At 42.0% G+C, this 22,551-nt stretch overlaps 1 protein-coding gene across 1 annotated transcript; it reads right to left on the minus strand.

The window, feature by feature from the left end:
• Window positions 1–536: 536 nt before the first annotated feature.
• On the minus strand, window positions 537–13,853 carry GPR37 (G protein-coupled receptor 37). Its single transcript, XM_033058347.2, has 2 exons — window positions 13,095–13,853; window positions 537–3,442 (listed from the first exon to the last, which is right to left on the minus strand). The coding sequence occupies exons 1-2, from the start codon at window positions 13,794–13,796 to the stop codon at window positions 2,624–2,626; spliced, it is 1,521 nt and encodes a 506-aa protein (XP_032914238.1). The 5' UTR covers window positions 13,797–13,853; the 3' UTR covers window positions 537–2,623.
• Between the last annotated feature and the right edge of the window lie 8,698 nt (window positions 13,854–22,551).

The raw sequence follows: 22,551 nt of genomic DNA on the forward strand, positions 1-22,551 counted from the left end.
TCGGTTTTTTTGCTGGGTATGGGTTTGTTGTTGCTGTTGGGGTTTTTGTTGGTTTGGCCTGGTCTTGTTGGTTTTTTTGTTTGGCTTTGTTGGTTGGTTCTCCAGGATTACCCTACATGTTTTGTGGAAATGCTGAAATACAGAAGCCAACTGCAGCTCTCTGGAACACAGAACATGTAACCTGTGAGCTAGGAACAGTCCTTAGCAGAGCTGACACATACCCAGTGCTGAGTGGAAAGCTGGAAGCACCTTACATCCAAAGCAATGGAGTGCTCTTGCACCTAAAATAGCAATGTGATCATTTAATACTTCCAAGTAAATTCTCTTTTTTTAAATTTCTTTTAAAGTGTTTCCTCCCATTCTGCTGTTCCTTTCCAAGACCCTTAAGACCCTGTTGTAAGAGAAAAGGCAGTCAAGGGAAACAATTCTCTCAGCAAGGAGCAAAAAGAGAGTCTTATTCTTTATAAATACTGGCAAGTAAAAAAGAATAGTAAAAGTCAAAATGCAGAGATGGGAATATGTATTTGAGGAAACAGGCACCAAAGTGAGGAAGATTTTGTTTTCATCTTTTCTCTTTAATCCCTTTAATACTTTATTAAATGTAATCAAGAAAAGCCAATGAAAATCAATGAAAGATTTTATAAGGAGGGGACAGTTCCCACCTTCAAAGGTAACTGAGTATATTAAACAAGATTTAAAAAACTTAGGTAATTTCTCAAGTTCTAAGCATAAACACATGCCTGTGGTTAAAGCAGACTGCCTTGCTAGGGCCCAGTATCTGATTCAAAAGTCAGAAGAACTCACATGCATGTGTTTGGATTCATATTAATTGATGTCAACTGGTTTTCTCAGTTGAAATTATTATAGGATAAAATGGTAAAGAAAAAGAAAATACTGCTCGCCCAAGCAGATACCAAGACATATTAAATCTGGAATCTACAAACAAAATACAGTCCTTCCCAGAAGTTACAGCAAGTTCAGATATCAGGAGGGAGGTAAGACTATGTTACATTCACTGCTAACTTCAAAGCATGGATGCACAAGATTTTCCTTCTGCTCAATACAGCTGCATTATTTATTTAATTAGTATTAAAATACAAGCTATCTATAAAAAATTCAGCTCCTCAGCATGTGCCTACACTTCAGCCTGCTGCCCAGTGTAAATATGAGCCAGCTTGCCTGCCAAGAACAGAATGTTTGCTTCAGCCAAGAGGGGGGAAATAAGCTGTGTTGGTAAGGATAGGCACTTTCCAGTCTCCAACCTGGCTTGCTTAAGACAACTTTGAATTTTACTATATCACACTGTTGCTGGCAGTGTTGACATATCCTTATTTTAACAACTCTGTGGACAGCAAGAAGCCATCAGCAAAACACACGGTGGCTCTCAAAAACAGCTTCAGAGCTTTGAGCTGCTAGTGAATAGCAGTCTCTGTGAGAGCAGCATGATTCTGAACCAGCATACAGAGCCCCTGTCATTAATATTCATGTTACATATCCCAGAACAAATAGTAGATGCCAGTCTGATTCAAAGCTCTCTGAAATTGATGGAAACCCCTCCATTGACTGCCACAGGCTCTGGGTCAAGCCCCAAGTGTCCAAGTGTGTTTATGCCTTTCAAAAAAGAAGGAATTCACTCTCCACATGTTTCAGTCCCTCACATTTATTGTCAGTAAATCTCTGGCAAAAAAATGCCTTTCTCTGCAATGAGACTCTCACTGAAGCCAGTAGGAGCTATATATACAGAGATGGAGGACATAAACTCTATGTAAAACCAATAGCATATTGGAAATAATCTTGATTTTGAAACCACATGAGACAAAATTCAGTCATAAAGTGAGTGTTTCTTTTTAAGAAGTATAAAATAACTCAAGATTTTGTATACCTGCAGGTTAAGAAGAAAATTTTCAATGAGGCACATTGAACTTTCAATAATATAACATTAAAAAAGCCCATTCCTGTAAATCTAATACCATTATAACCATCTTCCTTAAACACTGTAATTATATCCTCCAAGTGTAAGTAAATTAAATATGGCCACCTAAATTACAATATGCAAAGATTTTTTTTTTTTACTTATTAAAGGAATTTAATACTACTCATAGATGTCTTTGTTAAATGCAGATTGACAATCAAAGAATAAAACCTCATTTATTTTTATGCTACTTTATAAATTTTCTGAAGCCCAAGTCCTCTCAAAATAGTGTACAATAATTGGATTAAAACTACCTTGAAATACTTTCCACCACATCTTTCACATGAAAACACCTTGCAAAGCCCACAATGTCTATATAATCATTTTACAGTGATTATCAAAAAAACGCTACAGAATTTTTAAAAAAAGTGGATTGATTTGGATCCTCCTCCTCAACCAATGAAATCCTAGCACCATACAAAATCTCACAATTTAAAACTGAGTGCTGGCTCTCCTTCTCTCTCTCTCTTTCTTCCCTTTTAATAACGAAACAATTTATTTTCCAAAGTATGACTGTTAATACAGATTGGTTTTCAGAGTAGTTTTAAACAGTGATTTTCTTTTTCCTGCATTTTTTTTCAAGAAACAAAAATATGAAGTAAAAAAAAAAGAAAAAGGAAAAAGATACAGGAAATAAAGTCCTAAGGTCAATTAACAGTGAGTCCCCACGGAAGCAAAAGTCGACATTTCACGACGGATGGTACTGAATGGGGAGAGCTCCAGTTCAGTGGTGTACTCGTTGTCATTGTCGTCACTCGTCACTGTGGAAGACTTCTGGATGCATTCATCACAGCAGCAACAACAACACTCCATAAACGCCCGGCTGAAAGGTTTACAGAGACAGAACAGGAGAACTGGGGTAACGCAGGACTTAAAGAACAAAAGGAACTGACTAATGAGATGGAGGAGGTCCATAGTCTGTCGAGAGACCCCTGTGGACATGTAGGCAGTCACGATGTTGCAAATGTTTTCAGGAATAATGCAAAATCCATATAAAATGGTCAAAGCCACCACTGTGCAATTCATCTGACTTTCCAGCTGAATTTGTCGCTTGTTCCCCCTTGTGCAGGCTTTTTCTGCCCTCCTGATTTTCCTGGCTGTCACCAGGGAGCAGGTGATAGTGAAGAGGGTAGGCAAACAAAAATAGCAGCCAAAGTACCACCAGAGCCGTGCGCCATCGTAGGTGAGAGCCAGCACGTAGATGGTGTCGGGCAGCGCCGTGGAGATCTTCACCACGCAGCGCTCGCCCGCGGGGCTGCCGCTGTACTCGGGGTCGTCCCTGGCCAGCTGGCGCAGCACCACCTCGGGCAGGGCCAGCAGCAGGGCGCCCACCCAGATGACAGCCAGCTTGGCCGTGGTGGAGGTGCAGTTCTCGATCATCTCGTAATACATCTGCACGTTGGTGGCGGCACGGAACCGGTCAATGCACAGAGCGCACAGCGTGAACGTGGTGACTCCCAGAGAGGCCACCTGGGAAGGAGGAAAGAGAACACAGGTTAACACAGCTGCTGGATGGGGGAGGAAATAATAAAACAGTGGGGGAGAAAAGGGAAAAGAAAATGAGAAAAAAAAGGCAGGGGGAGGAAGAGAAGCAGTTGAGCACCATGGTGCTGAACACCACCAAAAGAAGCGTCACAGACAGTACTTCTTCCAGTGTTTGCTGAGCTACCATCCAGCATGCATTCCAAAAAGAGTACATGCTTCTATTTTTTTGCCAACAAATTCTTATTCCAGCTTGGTGTCAACCTCTCCTGGAGATCCAAGCAAGCATCTGTGCAACACTGAGTGGAAAAAAATATAGAGGAATTGACTAAAATTTAAAACTAAACTGCTTCCTCCCCCACTTTTTTTCTAAGGGGTGTTTTTCAGAAAGACTGGTTCCACCACAGGGGTTGGAATTTTAAATCAAAATGAGATAGGAGAGTCTTCCTTCAACAGAAGTTATGACCACATAACTAGTTCGTAATGCATTCAGGGGATCATAACATTAAACCTTCCATAGCTACAAAACTTAGAAATACTGGGGATAAGGCATCTACTGAATTGAGTAGGATCCAACAACTATTTTTGTAAACTTAGGTTTTTAAGTGAAATTTTGATGGTATGTAGGCGCATAAAGTCATCTCCTACCATGAGTTCAAAGAAACTGTATTTGAAATCCTCAGACTTCCAGAGCCTGTGCAAAACTAAACTGTAGTTGTTAGGGTCTATATAACCACTAGTCAATATTACTTTAGAAAAGATTAAAGGAAAACACAGGCTTTATTTCATAGGAAACATTCTGTGGGACAGTATACTAGAGAGCAGGAGAAATGGAAGAAGTTCCATTCTTTAAATGATTTAAAAATGGATTTGCAAGAGCTGTCAATTATATACTGTGAGGAAAAAGTACAGAGCAACGCTTATGTTCTCCAGCTTTAATGATCATTATTCTATGCATGGGCAGAAATTTGTGCTGTCATGAAACATCATTTCCTATCATTTTATCCTGTTTATAATTTAATTTCCTAAAAGAAATTTGCAAGAAGACTATATACATTTTGACCTAATTATATTAACAATAAATTCAACTTCAGTTAAAATTTAAAGCAGAACGCCCATTAACTTCAATTGTAGAAAGACTAAGTGCCCTGTTGAATTTTAATTCACTTATTTTCTTGGATTTGCATACATGTGTTATGCTGAAAATGTGTTGATGCAGAAGGAAAAAAGAAGTTAAATAATATTGCTAATAAATGTAAAGAATGCTTACTTTTATAAAGAATAAACCATATCTATGCAATGAACTGTAAAATCTAAAGTAGTACTAGGCAGTTCACTATAATTTTGCTCCTCAAAATTTGATGTGCAATGCTATATTTAAATTTCATATAGGTAGACTTTAGGAAACACTTTCTGATTTCCACCATGATATTGAAATAATACGGTTTATGTATCTCTGAAAAAAGTTCTGCAAAGACAGATAACACGGTTATGCACAATTATATAAATGTATCATTAATTTTGGCCCTCGATATTAAATGGCCATATCAGATTGCTAAAATTGACTATCACTGAAAAATATTAGGCACTTGGGATAGAAACCATAAGATGTTGGAGAATTCTCTGAAGCAGCTTCCTAAAAGACAGAATGAGTAAGATGCAATCTCTTACTAATTAACTTGCAGAAATATTTAATAATGACAAGGCACGACTGTAAACACTTTTAATAGGCAACCATTGATTTGGAAGTTAAATTGTCTGACAAGATTCAAAGAAAGCTTGGTAAATGCAGGAAAAAAATTAAGACATTTAAAGAAAAATAGTTACAGGTAAATCTTAAAGAACAGTGATAAACTTTGCTAATGAAGCATCACAGCTCAGAGTCAGATTTTTTTAATTCAAGATTAGCAATTTTATTTCCAAAACATTTAAATGTGTGTGCAGTCTTCAAATCTTTTAGTGACAGCAAAACCCTTAGCCTTAACATGCAACATGAATAACAAAAGGGTCAGGACTCAGTTTTCTCCAATTATAAGAGACAGGGAAAAAATTGAGATCTGGGAATGAACAGGGATTGAAATGAAAATCAGAAAAAGAAGAAAACCTTAATGTCTGTGCATTAAGATGTTCCCTTCCAGCTCTGGCACGAACCTCCCCCAGCCCAACGCAGACATTTGTATTGCTTCAGGATTTCATTGCAAACAGACTGTTACACAGCGCCGAGACAGCAAAACTCTGCAGCTGGTAGGGCTGGACTAATGAAAGAAGACACGTCTGCCATGAACAAACATAACCTACGGGGTTCCTGTCACATTAACTGACCAACGATTTGGAGGCTTAAAACAGCGAAAGAGAGCAAGAGGAAACAACTAAGAATACTGGAAGGCGGCTTTGAAAACCCTCCTGTGGATTTACTGATGAAACCAGCTAAACAAAGCCAGTGTTTCCCTGGAACAAGCAACAGTTTCCTATTTTCTGTAGATTAGCGGTGTTAGTGATGCCATGGAAAAGCTCACAAAAACCAAACAGAAACACTCAAGCAGATGATCATGGATTCACTCCAGCTGACTTGCTTAGATGCAGTAGAGCAATTCAAGGGTTGGATTGCTTACTCCACACAGCAGACTATGAGTATTAACCAGCAAAATAAGTGGGTGCTGCTCAAAAACCTATGGTGAGAACTGGGACATGCATTCTGCATGTTCACACAATTTCAGTCCAGATGTGTTTCTTCATACCAGTCATACTAATAATTAGAGTTAAGCTGAAAGTGTGAAAGAATTCAGAGTTTTCTTTTTTAATATTGTATTGCCTTGAAACAACTATAGAATTAAGATCACTAATTTTGACAGGGAGAAGGTAAAGCACAAATTAACAAATCGTAAAGTGGTGCAAAGCCACATGGAGTTTAATGGTGCTCTTGTTGTAACATCTGAGTGTCTGATATGCTGCTGCAATCTTGATTCCACCAACCTGGCAGGAAATGAGGCAAGGTAAGGGCAAGTCAGGCTCAGTAAGTTTTGATCATCACTTAATTGTCTGGTTTATTTCCATACTGTCCACTGAAGACTCTGCTGAAGTCTCTAAACATTCAGGACGATATCATTTTATAACTTCCTCTTACTACATGAAATCAGAAAAGTCCCCAAATTTCCAACAGAATGACCATCAATTTGCTTTGAGGAAGTGGTGAAGGAGCCCCTGCTTTGAGGAGATACCCACACCATTTGGGCAGAGAATGGCTACAGCATAGACACACACAGAGGAAGATATTATTGTTTCAAAAGAATCACTTTAAACACTTTTGCTCTTTAAAAAGCCTTCCCAGGGTTAGTGGGCACTGCGATGCCACTTCAAGACTCTGCATTAACCTTTGGTCATTAGCTCACCAGCTGTTAGTCAACTGTGTCAAAACTGATTTGGGGAACTGAGGCCACAGAGAACAATAGTAAACTCATGAAATGCTCAGCATAATTACTGTTCTCCTGTCCATCCTTCCAAGACACCAGCTCCCCTTTCACAAAGTTTAACAATTACCAAAATGTTCCCAGGCATTTCCTGGCATGCCCTGCTTCTTCTCCTGGCTGTGGTCCCACAGCTCTTGGCCCTGGCCTCCAGGAGCAGAGCCTCTGGCTGACCAGCAGAGCCGTGTAGATGTGTTACAGTGGGTTACGGTTGTGGAAATAACACCCAATCTTGTCCCACTAATTTCTAGTCAAAACTAATGAAAACCAGAAACAAAATCAGAAAAGTTGACTTGGGTGAAAAGACCAACAAAGACCAAAGTCTGTAAGTGAATACAAAAGAGAGATTGGGTCATTCCATCCAGTACGACAAAGCGCAAGAAGTGACATTGCTGCTAACTAAAGAATCCACTATGAGATACAAAAGTTACTTAAGCCAAAAGGCAGTGAATGTAGCAGAATGGAAATCAATCACTATGAGCAACTCCAGGCTGGAAATGAGAGTGACCATTCTGATGGAGGAGTGGAAACAATGTAGACTAAGTTCATATTGAATAAGCTTAAATAAAGGTGTTACAAGAAGTGGACCCTTCTACCAGCTGAAGTTGAATTTTCTAACACAGAACATAATTCATGTTGATAACAAAAAACTCCTTACAACTACATGGCACTCTTCCTTCCTTTGTTACAAAATGGGTATTCAAAACATTTTCCCATTGTAATGGGAAAGCTGAAACTTCAGAAGAGGTTGATGACTACTATCCAAGCCACCTCTGAGCTACCAGTGACACCCCATAGACTCTGTATATCCATTCCTGTTATATCATATCAAAGACTTTTTATTCCCCAAGCCATTATAGTTTATAATTTTCTTGTGGCTGCTACACATCCACATTAAACTTCATAGCTTTCAAACATGTTAATCCAATATACCAGGGGGACTCCTGTAAATTTGTCAGTTTTGTCTAAGATAAATAAATTTAGCACAGACTGCAATACTTTTTTTTGTGCTACATTACACCAACAGTACAGAGTCCAGTAATAAGAACAGACGGATGCAAAATAAAAGATCAACCCATTGCAAACAACTATGCAATATTCATCTAGATTTCTGTCCTTTTAATAAAAAGTCCCACTCCACTCGCAAAAAAACTAACCAACAACAACAAAAAACCCACAAAAACAAAAACAAACAAATTTTTTTTAAAAAGCCCAAGAAAAACGGTCCAAATATTTACCAAATAAGTAAATTTAATATTTTTTTTTCAATTTTTGGTGTCACTCTCTAATGAGGATCAAGTTCTCATGACACTACACAAGACACTGTTGCACTAATTCTTAATAGTAGCAACATGGAACTACTGCTAGAAATCTATTTCTTCTTCTTTTTGCAGGAAAAATCCTGTCATACGGAGAAATGGCATGCTAGTGTTCAGAGCAGAGTCAATAGTGCTGGAATCACAGATGCTGCCTCTTCCTCTCCACACATACGTAAGTTCAACATTACTGACCCAATTTTTTACTCTGACACAAATTCATTTCCATGCTGAAATGCCACATCCAAAGTTTAGCCAAAAGCAAAAACTTAGAAGATCCTGAGGACAGGATTTGCAGAGGAAAGAAAGACTGACAGAACAGCCAACATGGCAGCTACTATCACCATGCCACTAATACCTAAAGGGCAGAGAAATATTAACACTTCCGTTTCAAATTATTGTGTGATAAGCACTAAAGATGCTCTGCTAGGTTAAAGATACATCTAGCCATTGCCCTAGAAAACTCTCATGAAGTTTTGAAACTGCAAACATCTCTGAGTGTCTTTGTCTATGACCCAGAGGACTCACTGGAGGTTCAGGAGCACAGCTCTGACTGGAGTCAAAGAAGAGACATAAAGAAAATGCCGCACATCAAAAGACACAGAGCAGACAGATAATACACAATTTTTATAAACTCCCATGAAAAATGTATTTGCTTCCCTAAAGTGAAACTTAAAATAGAGATCTCTTCTGACAGCTTTGGAACAGGCAGAGAAGAGCCACTTTCTCTGTGCTTCTTACTTACCTCTGTCAAGTAAAAGAGAGAAATGGGAAAAAGCCTCACCTCAAATTGCCCTGGAGGATCAGCTCCAGGGAAAGAGAGTAATTCGTATTTCAGTTCAAATCAATTCTTATGCTTTCCACTAAGAATACTAATTGTGATAGCTTTCCTGAACTGGAACTTGCCCACCAGAAACAGCAGTGATGCCACAAATTATTGCCAAAAGCACATGCAGAGGTTGGGCATCAGATTTCAAAAGCTTTTACTGTCAGCCTGCTCCAGAACCACACCATGTATGCATGATATGGTCCAGGTGAGGACACCACAAACTTTTTCCTGTTCTTTGTGAGGTGTATGGGAAAGGCAGCGGGCCTCATGACTACTACCACTGAATGCAGGGCAGTGTAATATCCACTGGCCTCAGCAACTTCTTGCTCTGTGCTGGACTGCATAGGATGGTAAATCAGCCTCTGCAAACCCTCATGCTAGACCATTCCTCAATTCTAAATCCTTACTTGGCAATAAGTAGCTTGATTCAATCTGTTGGCATAGAATGTGACTCTCTCAAACATATAAAGCTTCTAGTGCAATCTCCAAGAGTAAAATCAACACAACTCGAGCAAAGTTCCTTCTTAAGCCTGAAAGAAGGTTTCTAGTTCTACCTGAGACAATCAATTTGTCATCTTGTGCAAGTTGCTCTGGGCCTTGAACAACTTATTTCATCTCTTTGTAACTGGCTTTCAGCATTAAAACAAAATAAAAAACCTGCAACTTCACATGACTAACAGTTGTAAAATATTTAAAAGCACAGTAACAGTATAGATTTTGTCTACATTTATATTTCTTTCTATTAAGGCCTAGAATAAATATGCAAGTAGGGAAACTGGAGCTATATTGTTCAAAAGACTGTGCGTGCTTTGAACAAAACTGAAAGAATTCCACATCAGCTGGAATTAGCCAAAGTCATTGTCTTTCTATGGTCATTTACCTCATGTCTCCTGATTCTGTGTAACACTGACAAAACTGTATGAAAGACAAAATAAACACAGTGTGCAGGTAAACACTTCAGACACGCATGCCAAAACCTAAACTTCTGAATCATGCAGAAAAGTGGTAAAAAATTCAGAAGAGTATTAAAACGACAGAGAAGAAGCACATCTCCACACATCCTTACAGGCAGAGTAGCTGCATCACTTGTTTTAATTCCCTTCTCAATTCCTTTTCAGCACACTCAAAATTAGTAGTTACAAGTGGCCATACTGTGATACAATATATGGCTGAAACGACTACTTAATGTACTTGTCACAGAAGATCTTTATTAGCTATAGGAAAACTGCTCTTTAAATTAAATTTGTGGAGACATTCCACTGTTGGAAGCTCAGTCTTTACCTATACAAATGTGCAGGAAGATATCATAAAACATTTTCCCCAGACTGTGCGTGCATATGTGTTATCACTAGCAACAGATGCTTTGTTGGAATTCTGCACAATATCCATTAAACAGCACAAATAAAAACCAATTGGCCACAAGAGGCTGAACTAATAAAACTCAAGGTATTTCCCTGGGATCACTTGAAACCTTCAAATAACACAAAGCATGCTTGAAATATGTTAAAATGCTGTGATCATCACTTGCTGCGGGTAATGAACCATCCCCTGTTCTCTAGTTCTGAAAGTAAAAGCTGGTGTGACAGAAGACTCAGGCCAATAAGGGTTTTGATGCTCGAGATATTTCTGGATCTACAAATCTGGGTGAGACATGTAGCTCCCTAAACAACATATGCAAAAAAAACAAGAAAAAGAGATGAAAAGAGATAGAACCAAGAGACACTTAAAATAACTACACACTGTGCAACCTTAGAGAAAACACAGACAAGAGGTTAAAATGTGTCTGTCTTCAGGAAGATGATGCTATTTGTATTCCACAAAGGAAGCTCTTGTGAAGAAAGCTGTCTAACCTTTCTCCTCAAAGAGCTAAGAAGACTTCACCCTTTCCCACTGTGTGAGAAGGAGATGGGCCTGCCCAGGTGAGTTACAAAGGAAAAGGGAGTGCTCAGCTATCAGATGAATGCACTGCTGTAAGCAATCCTTGACAGAGCAAGGAGCAGCAGCTGTGCATGGGCTGGATTTCATGACATGCTACACATCTGCACTGCTCCTGGTGGTGTCAGTGTCACTGAGTAATGCCTGTGAGGTTAGAACAACACTTGGAAAGAGGTGAACCTTTGCTCTCTCTGCCTCAGCAGAGTCAAATCCTGATTTATAGGACAGTGTCTTTCTTTACAGGTTCCAGGTGAACCGTGGAGAGTCATGATCCACTAGTGTTCAGTATCTGCCACTCATTGCCACAATTTACAGAGAGGGAAATCCAGTCTTTTACTTACTCCACTCAGGGTGATGAATATACTTTACATACATGAGTATTATATTTAGTGACCACTGAACAAAAAATATGCAATTCTGGAAGCAACACAGAACCCTAAGGCTATACCTCTTTATATTTGTACCTTAGAACTAAGTTAATTATACTTCCTCAAGGACAAGGAAAATGACTTCTTTTTAGACACCAGTAATAATTAAGCCAAACACAGGGACCAAGCTACCAGTTCATCCTCACTCAACTGAGTTCTTGAATAAGACCAACTCTAGACAGCCACAGAACATTAAAGTGAAAAAATAAGGTAACATTAAATTACAGTGACGTATAGCAGCAGCTGAATACTTTTCAGGATTACAGTTTTGAATTTCAGCAACTACATTTCAGCTAAACTACTTTCAGTTTGACAACTCTTTAGTGCCCAAAGCTGCAAAGCATAAGCAATTAATTTTGAGAAACACTGTGGCCACACAAATAATTTAAACTACTGATTTTTAATTAGAATCAACATTACAAAGAATTATTTCAACTTTGCATGTGGATGCACCAAAAGAAGGGTTAGGGAACATGAAATGTCCCATGAAAGTCCTTGAAACACAAACTATACTATTTTAATTGAGATGGTTACTTTTATAACACTGCTATTTATGTTATTGGTTAACACAGCAGCCCCAGAATCCGTTTCAGGTATTTTAAAGGATTCAAGCACTACCAGTTTCTCAATAAGTACATATTTACTGCATCATGTCTTCCTAAATGCAAATCAATTAAGTATACTCTGAGGGTTTTTTTAATGCAGTGGTATAGTACTGGCCTAGAATTCAACTAAGCGCAGAACAGCTCCACCCTTTGTCCAATACCACCAGTAATAAACTGAACAGATGAAAGAACCGTGGCAATTTTATGGCTACACAGGTCACAAGTTTCCTAAAACTTTAAAATACCATAGTATCATTCGACAGCTAATTCTGTGTTACTGTGTACTAATGTGCTGATGAAACTGATACTCTCTGTATTAATAACAGGTTGGGTATTTGAGGGTGTTTTGGAGGGGAATAGCGGGTTGCTTTTTTGTAGCTCATTCTTAGGACAAGAGAACCACCAGTTGTTCCCTCAGTTCTCAGTTACTGAATAATGCTGGACATAAGGCTTTGGGAATACAGGAGAGCCAGCCAGAACTCCAGGCTACCAACCTAGCAGCAAGCCTCAGTGTTCAGTTCCAGTAAATAAATAAAGCAGACACCTGAGCACTGCCGGCAGGACTGTGGCCAGCTGTCGGAGAGCTTCTTTGACAGAGCCTCTGAACAACTGCCAAGAAGCTGCAGTTTAAATGGAGTTGATGGCTTTTTTTTTTTTTTTTTTTTTTTTAAAGCAGCTAAATAAGCATGAGATTTGAACGATGAAGTATAAGTTAAAAGCTCAGACATCCTTTTTTGACGGTCCTTTTTACAATCACCTCCTTACAAGCGATCCCTCACAGGGAGGAAGGAAAGTTTAGCAGAAGGCGCGCGAGTGGCAGGAAGCGCCGGACGCACTGAGCGGCACTCACAGAAATGCCGGTGCCGCTGGAGCCGGAGCGGCCACCGCCGACCCCGGTCCTGCCGGGTCGGGCCGCAGGAGCACCAGGGAAACCCGAACCAAGGCGCACCGGGACGTCCCCGGGCCGGCAGCAATGACGGCCCCGCATGGGGCTCCGGCTTGCGGCGGCAAAGCGGCGGGGACAGGAGCTCGGGGTCCGCGCATCCCCACCCAGGGACATTACCTCGATGTACGGGACGATTTTGCAGGAGAAGTCTTCTAAAAGCCACTTCTTGGTAAGCTCCTGGAAGATAACCAGCGGCAGGCAGAAGAAGACGATGAGGAAGTCCCAGAAGGCCAGGTTGGCCAGCAGAGAGTTGGAGATGCTCCGCATGTAGTAGTTGTGGCAGACGATGCACATCACTGCCATGTTGCCCATGATGCCGATGCCGAAGATCACCACGGAGAGACACATGACGGCGTAGGCGCCGTACGACTCCTCGGTCAGCGGGTAGAAGGGGTTGCGGAGCCGGGCGCGGCGCCCCGTGGCGTTCCCGCGGCCCCCGGCGCTGCCGTCGCCGCCGGCCGAGCCGTTCAGGGGCAGCCAGCGGGGGCCGCCCGCCCCGCCCCGCCCCGCCGCTGCGCCGGCTCCGGGCTCGCTGCTCCGCGCCCGCCGCCGCCCGGTGCCCGCCGCCCCGCAGCTGCCGCCCGGCCCCGCCGCTCCGCCGGCTGCGGCGCCGGCCCCGCGAGGGAGGGCTCCGCGCCCGGGGAGCGGCGCGCCCGTCCGCCGGCCCGGGGCGAGGGGCGGCGGGGCCGGCGGCGAGCGGGCGCGCTGCGGAGGCGCCGGCGGCCCGGACGCTGCGACGGGGTCCGGGGCGAGGGCGCAGGCAGCCCACGCACCCAGCACCTGGCAGAGCAGGGCGAGGGGAGCGCGGAGGGGCCGCATGGCCGGGAGGCGGCGGGGGTCACCCGCTCTCCTTCAGACCCGGCGGCCGCCTCGCTCGGCGGGGCTGCGAGCGGGAGACATGCCCGCCCGGCTCGCGGGGACAGCCTGCCCGGCCGGCGCCGGGTCAGCAGCAGCCGCGACGCCGCTGCCGCCGGAGCGCGGCTCCCGCTGCCGCGGGGTCCGGGGGCGCGAGGAGCGGAGCGGCGGGGAGCCTCCTATCGCCGACTCCCGGGGCAGACCCGGAAAGTTGTGCCGCCGTCTCCGACGCGCCGAGTTAATGTAGCAAGTGCAGCGCCTGGAGAAGCCCCCCCCGGCGCTCCGCCCTTTCCCGGGACCGCTGCCTGCTCGCCAGCAGCCGCACCGGTCTCGTGCTGCCCATTTGCGTCCTCTCGCCGCCGCGGGCAGCCAGTGGCTCCACGGGTCAGGAAAGGTCCCTTGAGGAAGACACCTCCCCTCGCCGGGCGGTCGCGAACACTAACTCCATCTCCAGCACCTCGGGGAACACAGGCTGTTGCGCGCAGCTCAAGGTGTTTCAGAGCTGTGCAAAACTCTTGCCGGGATCGGTCACTGCACCCCAAGCACTCGCACGCGGGCAGGGGACGGCGGGCACGGCCGGGGCGGCAAAGATGCTGCCGGCGCCGGGCGGGCAAGCCCCGGGACGGACTCCTCGGGGCTGCTCTTGCCTCCCGAGTGGTGCGGGCATCAGGTGAAGCGGGGCGGCAGCCACGGCCCCCCGCGCAGGCAGGGGCTGGTGTACGGCGGGCTGTGCTGCCGCTGCCGGCCCCCCGCGGCTCCGGCCCCGCTCCGCCCGGTGCGGCTCGCCGGGCTGGGACCGGCTCCGCCGCGGCTCTCGGGGCGCGCCGGAGAGGCGGGCGAGCGGCGCGGCGGCCGCAGTGCGCAAGCGCCGCCCGGCGGCACCGCGGGGCCGAGGCACCGCCCGCCGGGGCAGAGGGGCGAGGGGCGGGTGTGGTGTGGGGCCGGGCCGTGGGTGTGGGGCCGGGCCGGGCCCTGCGCTGCCCGCAAGCCCCGAGCTCTCCTGGGAGGATGCGGCCCCGGGCGGGGATGAGGCGGCTGCTGGCGCATCCCCGCCACCGGCTGTCCGCAGCCCACCGGCGCGCCCCGGTCTCGGCGTGGCCGCGGTGCCAGCGGGAGCGAGGGGAGCGGCAGGCCAGCAGAGCGCCCTGCTCTGGTACCGGGAGTCCCGGCCCGGCCCGGACCGCGGGCGGTGGGAGCGGCGGGGCAATGTCGGCACCGGGACGGCGGGGGAGCCGTGAGGGCGCCTGGCTGTGGGGGCAGAGGCACGGCCCGGGAGAAAGGGCCCGCGTTCCCCTGGGAGAGCGCAGAGCCGAACGGCGGGCTGAGCCAAGGAGATGGTGTGCGCACGTCTTCCCGCCGTGGAATAGCATCAGGAGCGTCTCCACAGATTTCTTCCTTGTTATGGACATTTGTGTATGGTTTTCTTTCTTGCATTTGTACTTCAGAGTTCTTTCTTGTTTCTCTGATTTTTATTTCATTCAAGTGACAGCTTGCCGAATTTGGATGCAGTAACTCTCTAAAATTATAAGTACCTTTAAGGATTCTCCATCGCCCCTACCAGTTGCCATTTTGTAGAGCTTTTGTGTGATGTATGTCCAACTAGTTTAAAAGTTTGATTTTTTTTTCCCATGAAGATGCTTGAGAAGGTGTTGTGCTATTTTTCCTTTGAAAAATGTCCGTGATAGTTATCCAGAAACACAAACAGGACATACAGGGAGTTTTCCTTTTGTCAAACTTTTCTCTCACACATGCAGGTGAGGTGTAACTGTGGAAACCGTAAGGTGTTTCTAAGCTTATGGGAGTGTAGTGTAGTGAGTTAGGCACTGCAGTGTTGCATATCCCTAAACATAAGTCAAGCCATTTTCTTTTTCTTCCTTAGCAATGTAAATATAATCTCATGGAAAAAGATGACTGATTTTAGGAATTCCTTATAAATAAGTTAAATCTAATAGAGGTATCTATGAATCTTAAAAACTAACCTGGAGGTGTTAAAATCTACCAGGAAAAGAAGAGAATGTCAAATGTATTTAACCTTTTTTCCCTTACATTTTTCTCACATTTGTTCCTTCTGAGCTCAGCTGGTGTATAAAAGGAGTTAATGATGATAATGAGCTTACATTTACAGTGCCTTTCTTCCTGAAGAGTCCCAAAGGGTATTACAAACAGATATGATAAATTCACTGCTTGTTCTTAAAGGGTACTGGGGATTATTGCTGTGGCTTTTATATAAAAGGAGCAGACAGGAGCTAGCAGACATACTGCCCTTCTACATACTTCTGCAAGAAATATGGATCATCAAGAAGAAAGTTAAGCAGTGTTTGGTTGACATCACTGATCCTGTAATGGTGAGATAAGAACTGAGTTGTGCGTAGGTTTTCCAGTGTTGGCATTTCATGTGCTTTACAATGGAGAAAAATTATTTCTGAATACAAAGAAAAGTCTTATAAACTATTATCTTTATCACATTTCTTTTGGTTCATTAAGTATTTTTTTTTGTTGCAAGGAACAGTACATGCAGAAATTTTGGGTTTTTTCAATTGTATTCAGCCAAGCTAAAAAAGGTCTTTTACTGGGTTTAAAAACAGTTGATTTGCCATTATGGTAGTCTCCTGTTTACTATTGATGCTCTGTTAAATACTGAAAGTTAGTGTCTGAAAATTGCATTTTTCAAATATCTTTGGTCCCAAGTATTTATTTGAAATTTTGCTTCAGCCAATAAAAAATCTGAGTTTTTGTTTGTTTGGATTTTTTTCGGGAAGGAGTTCATTGTGTGTTTTTGGGGGGCTGATGGTGCATTCATTCCACGTCTTTCAAATAATTGTTACTTCTTATGATAAGATATTCCTTTAAGATGAAGCCCCCACTCCATTATTTTCTGGTACAGCCCACAGTTCATTCAGGCTTTCACAACTCTGCTGAAGAAGTTGTACATGTTTTGGCAGTCTTTCTACCAATTCATGCATCAGCCTAGAAAAGATCTCAAAAACCACAGGCAGACTTTTATATATATAACAAGTTAAAAAAAAAACCAACCCAGAAACACCCAAAGCATTCTTCTCTGTTAGATATGGGAACTAAAATTCATAGATGTTTTTGCAGCCAAAATCTATAAAAGGAACACCAATGAGCATGTTCCTACATAAAAAAAAAAATAAAATTGAAAGGTTTCCAAATACATTCATTCTGTTCTGTTGGTGTTCTATGATATTTCATCTATGATAAAAAAATCAATAGGCTTTCAATGCCTGCACTGCTGGGTGTTTTTTACATCTCCAGTATTCATTACCTGAATAAGTAATACTGAAAATGTTACTGTGTTTCAGTAAGAAGGGATTATGCTGCTCTTTTTACCTCTCCTCAGGAATCACAGAGTGGTTTGTGTGGGAAGGGAGCTTCAAGATCATCTGGTTCCAGCCCTCCTGCCATGTACCTTCCATAGACCAGGATGCACAGAACTCTATGCAATGTGGCCTTGAACACTTCTAGGAAAAGGGCATACACAACTTCTCTGGGGAACTTGTTCCTCACTCCCCTTGCAGTAAAGAATTTCTTCCTAATACCTAGTCTAAAGCTGCTCTCTTTCATTTCCCCTTGTCCTTGTGAAATGTCTCTCTCCAGCTCTCTTTAGGTACTGGAAGGCTGCTTTAAGGTCTCCTCAGAGGCTTTTCTTCTCCAGCCTGTCTTGGTAGGAGAGATCCTCCAGCCCTCTAATTATCTTTGTGGCCCTCTTCTGGACTAGCCCCAACAGACAAATACATACTGGTAGCAATGTTCAGCAGTTCATCACTGAAGAAGAAAGAGGATTATTTCCCAAAACAACTTCTGTCTTTTTGGTTTTGGACTACGGTGTGCTCAGCTACTTGGCACTTGTTTCTTCTTTCTCATTTAGGCAAGTTTTATAGGACAACTTTTTTGTCTATAAAAAAGGTAGATTTGTTTGTGTTGTCTTCTTACATCTCACTGGATTTTGTTGTGTATTCTGTCATAAAAATCTGAGTTTGAAGAGAGCATAATTACTCTGATGTGGTATCATTGGGCTTTTTATTTCAGACAGATAAACATACTCTAATCAACCGGAGGAATTTTGTTGTTATTTGGTTGGGCCAGACTATAACAATAAGCAAAAGCTTAAAAATTTGAAATTTAAATTTAAAAAGAATTTGAAGTTTTATGATAATATTTTAAGTTATTCATAATTACATATCCATTAGGAAACCTTCTGATAGTTCCTGAGTATAGTTTTCTCTTATTGTCTAGTTTCACATTTTAAATTAAAATGCTTTTCCCTTTAACTTTTCTCATTTGCAGAATTTGAATTCTGTTTTAAAGGGTAAATGTCAGTGCTCATGTCATCTAGTCCAAACAGATCTGTTTGATAAGTTACCCTTGTTTTGAAAGAGAAGCTTCAGCAACTCTTCAATTACAGTTAGCAATAATAAAAAAAACAAACAAGTGTGTATGTTACATGGAAAACTGTGATGTGGTTGGTACTTGTGTGGCTGCTTTTCTGTCCTTTTTTTAAGGTGAATGACTGGAAGAATAAGTTATATTTATATGATGTAGAATTGTGGGAAAGAGTATCTATTATTAAGGGGTATCCTTGATAGAACATAGTTTAAGACAATGAAGGTGAAGCCAGTGTATGATGTCCATCCACAAAAATTAATTATATTTCAGTCTCTTCTGTTAGCATCATCCCTTTTACCCTTGTGATCATCTTCGTAAGGTTCTGTATGGAAAGTGCTCACACAGTAAAGGTCTCAATAATAAAGTGAGATGCAAAGACTTCTTTTTTTTCTTTGTTTATGAAATTAAGATCAGTGACAAAAATAATAAAACCTTTCCTTCTTAAAAGCTTATCTGAGTTTTTTCACTCTGTAAATGGTAAGTGTCAAAAGTCAATAAGAGTATTGTGGACACAGTTTAAACCTTTACAGACTTTGAAAGTGTTACATCACATTCAGCCTGAGAGATTTTCTTTAAGCATCTTCTGTGGTGAAATTCTCTTGATCATTGCATTTCAGAGAATTCTTAGATATTTGTTAATTTGTTTGTTTGTTTGTGCAGGGTTTTGTTTGATTTTCCTAGCTGCTTTATACAAAATATTTCTCTCTGTGTTTACCAGAGTTTGACTATTTCAACTCATTTGAATTGGAGCTGCAAACTCTAAAAAGCACAAACTGATATTCAAAGTTTCAAGTCAGCATGCCACTGTGGTATAGATACTCAGGGTGAACATTGCTTCTGAGTCAGTATTTGCCCTAGTTTGTTATTTAATGCAAACCTGGAGTTCAAAGAAATTAAGATCTGAACTGTGGTGACTTAATTATGCTCCATGAACTGTGGAAGGTCTCTGAGGCCATAACAAAGGTTTCACAGCTGTTCTGGAGAAACAGATAGAAGAATAAGAGCTCCACTATTTCCAGTTGCAACCATACTGAGAAATTACCAAGAATTTCAAAAGGTTTTGGCAGCACTGCTGTGCTTGGGATGGCCATGATTGCCCAGCACAGCAGCACCTCTTCTCATCCAGCCTACAGTCCAGCCAAGAGTGGGTGATCACATGTGTCAGAGTGGTTGAGGGAGTGGAGTGGCATCTCACTAGCTGGTGTAAAGCAGCCATGTGCTGCTATAAAGAGAAATTAAGAAAGTGAGAGGAATGGGAGCTGAGAAAAACTCTGAAAGACGAAGGGAGAAAAGTCAAGAAGGCTGGCAGAAAAAAAAGAGCCATGAGTGAGGAAGGAAGGATTCACTTGAGAGAATATGAAGAAGAGCTTAAATAATGGAATGGAGAAGGGAGAGACTATAGTAGAGACACTACCTCATCCCTTGAAATCATGGAGCAAACATCTTTAGATTATTTCTCTCCAGCCCCTGTTGTTATCTCCTGGTGTTATGGTCCCTGTCTCTCCCTTACATGTGCATTTCAAGATTTTTCTCTACTTTGGTATGCTAAATTGTATTAAATAGTGAACAAAACCTTATGCTTTTTAAAGGCAGATTATTTTCTCCTTTCCCATGCCACATTAGACTATTAATATGCAGCTTGGAAATTCATGAACTTTTATGTCCAATGGGGTGCCCTCCAAACAATCATCTGTATCATAAATAACATATATTAATTACCCCTTTATTGTTAAGTTAATTGTAGGCCATTGCTTTGACTGTAGAAGATGCTTGGTTTTTTTCTGCTGTGGGCTTTCTCTTCTCCAATGCAGTAGCTTGATACTTCTTTTTTTTTTTTTTTTTTTTTTTTTTTTTTTAGGGTTTGTTTGTTTATTTTCTGCCATTTTAACATTACTCTCTGTGGTTTCATCTGCCAAGGTAATTTTCATATTGTTTACCTTTTCTTTGAGCTTGTTAATGAAGTTATTAAAATAAAAAACAACTTCATGCCTTGCAGTAGACCCACTGCCTACTTCCCCACAACTTAGTGCAATCTGCTGCCATTTCTCATCAGCCAGTGTTTGTGATCCTTCAACCTGTTTTCAATTTACATGACAGCGCTTATGTCCAAAGCAATTTGGATTCATTTTGGGAGATTTAGTAAGACACTGTATTAAATCCTTTATTAAAATCATGCTGTGTATCTCTCATCCAGGAGTTTTGCAGTTTTATCAAAAAAGCAATCACGTTTCCTTGGCACGACATGTTCCTTATGAACCCATGCTGCTTATTATTGTACCATTATCCTTTGAATGTTTAGAGGAGTGTTTTGGAGTAGTGAGTTTTGTTTCTTTTTTCTGTTTATTTTCTTTTTCCCCTCAGCAAATGTTCTGTTCTTTCTCATTACAGAATATGCTTGAAATTAAACTCCTTGTTTAATAAACCACACTTCTTCCCTTTATTGATGTTTGAGTCTATATTTCCTATGCTATATGACTTTTCAGAAATAGTTTTTGAGGGTTTACTCTTTTCAGTGTGCATTCAGGGATGCCTTTAACATGGGCTAATTGACTGGATATAACTGTTTTTCTTACTTTTGTGCTATCCGTAGCATTTTTTTTCTTGCCCTGGTTTTGGCTAGGATAGAGTTAATTTTCTTCCTAGCAGTTGGTACAATGCTGTATGTCGGATTCAATACAAGAAGAATGTTTTAACACATTGATTTTTAATTGTTTTATATTACTGCTTTCCCTAAGTCAAGGACTTTTCAGTTGGCTTGTGCTCGAGGAGATGCACAGGAAGCTGGGAGGGAACATGGACAGGACAGGTGACCTGAACTGGCAAAAAGGATGTTCCATACCACACAACATCATCCTTGTATATAAACTGGGAGAAGTTGGCTAGGAGCTGCTTGAGGATGGGCTGGGCATTGGTCAGTGGATGGTGAACTGCTGTTGCGTGCATCATTTGTTTCTCTTGGGTTTTATTCCTCTCTTGGTTTTATATAATTATCATTGCTATTCTTACTATTATTATATTTTACTTTATTTCAGTTAATAAAATGCTCTTATCTCAACCCACAGGCTGTACCTTTTGGTGATCCTCTTTCCCATCCCACCAGGGAAGGAGGGGTGGGGAGTGAGTGAGGGGCTGTTTGGTGCTGGGTTGCTGGCTGTGGTTAATCCATGATACTTGTTTTCAGTCAAACCTGCTTGCAATGAGAACAAATAATAAATGCATGCATTGGGAAATATGAGTTTTGCCCACCTCTCTCCGACCAAACTAGCTCTACATTTGAACTGTGTTTGCATTTATTTTATATCTTTTAACAATTCCCTTTGATATCATTAGCTTGTTCCTGGCTTTATCCTGAGAGCCATTGAACACTTTGATGGAGGTCTATTGAAATTGTAAGAATATATTTCCTTTTCATTGCTCAAGTCATCCTGAAGGAATTTGGATATTCCCCATTTTTGGAAATATTCATACATGCACGTTAAGCACAAGAGTTTATGCTTTGCTGTTGCTCATACAAATTCTCTTCTACAGTTCATGTTTTCCCTGAAGAGTAGCCCTCTGTATGTATTGTCTTCATAAGTAAACACACAGCCTAGGGAGAAGAGTTATTTAAAACCATGATAAATGTCATGCACATTCTCCCTTTCATGACTTATTTGTTCTCTGTAAAGGACAGATACAGAGTTTGTTAAAGTTGTATACAATTAATTTTTAGCACACCTTTACTTGTCAAATGTCAGATTTTGGCTTAGGGTTTCTCTTTTCTGTTTTGGTTTGCTTTGGGTTTTTATTTTGTTTTTTTCCTTTTTTTTTTTTTTTGCCCCTCTCTCATACTTCTGTATCCCATGAGGAATTTATAGGTTCTGAAGGATGACAGGGAATAAGGAGATCAGCATCTTGGGTAACTGCATCTCACCAGCTGGTGGATTACTTTTCGTGCATTTTTATGTTACGACCTTGTAAGAAGCATTTCTGCAACTTCTTGTAGATATTCTCTGTTAGAAACATTTCTATATTTGTTTCAAAGGCTGAAATCCTTGCCTTCTATAGCATTGTTCCAATTTGCCAGCATCTGTTAATGAGGACACAGGATAAGGTCACTGGCAATGTCAGCAGGTCATTAAGGAGAAAAAGCAGCCAGGGATGCCAGCTCTTCTGTCACTGGTCTTGTGAATCACAGATGTCCAGGACCACAGAAGGCATCTGAGGGTGTTGGTAAAAGCTGTCTGTGGTGATGTTAAATGAGCCTGTGCCTTTTCTACATAAATAGCATCAGCACTTATCTCTCTACAGGTGCAAACCTCAGTTTGCTGCA

The sequence above is a fragment of the Catharus ustulatus genome, chromosome 4 (genome assembly GCF_009819885.2).
Source record: "Catharus ustulatus isolate bCatUst1 chromosome 4, bCatUst1.pri.v2, whole genome shotgun sequence".
Lineage (NCBI taxonomy): Eukaryota > Metazoa > Chordata > Aves > Passeriformes > Turdidae > Catharus > Catharus ustulatus.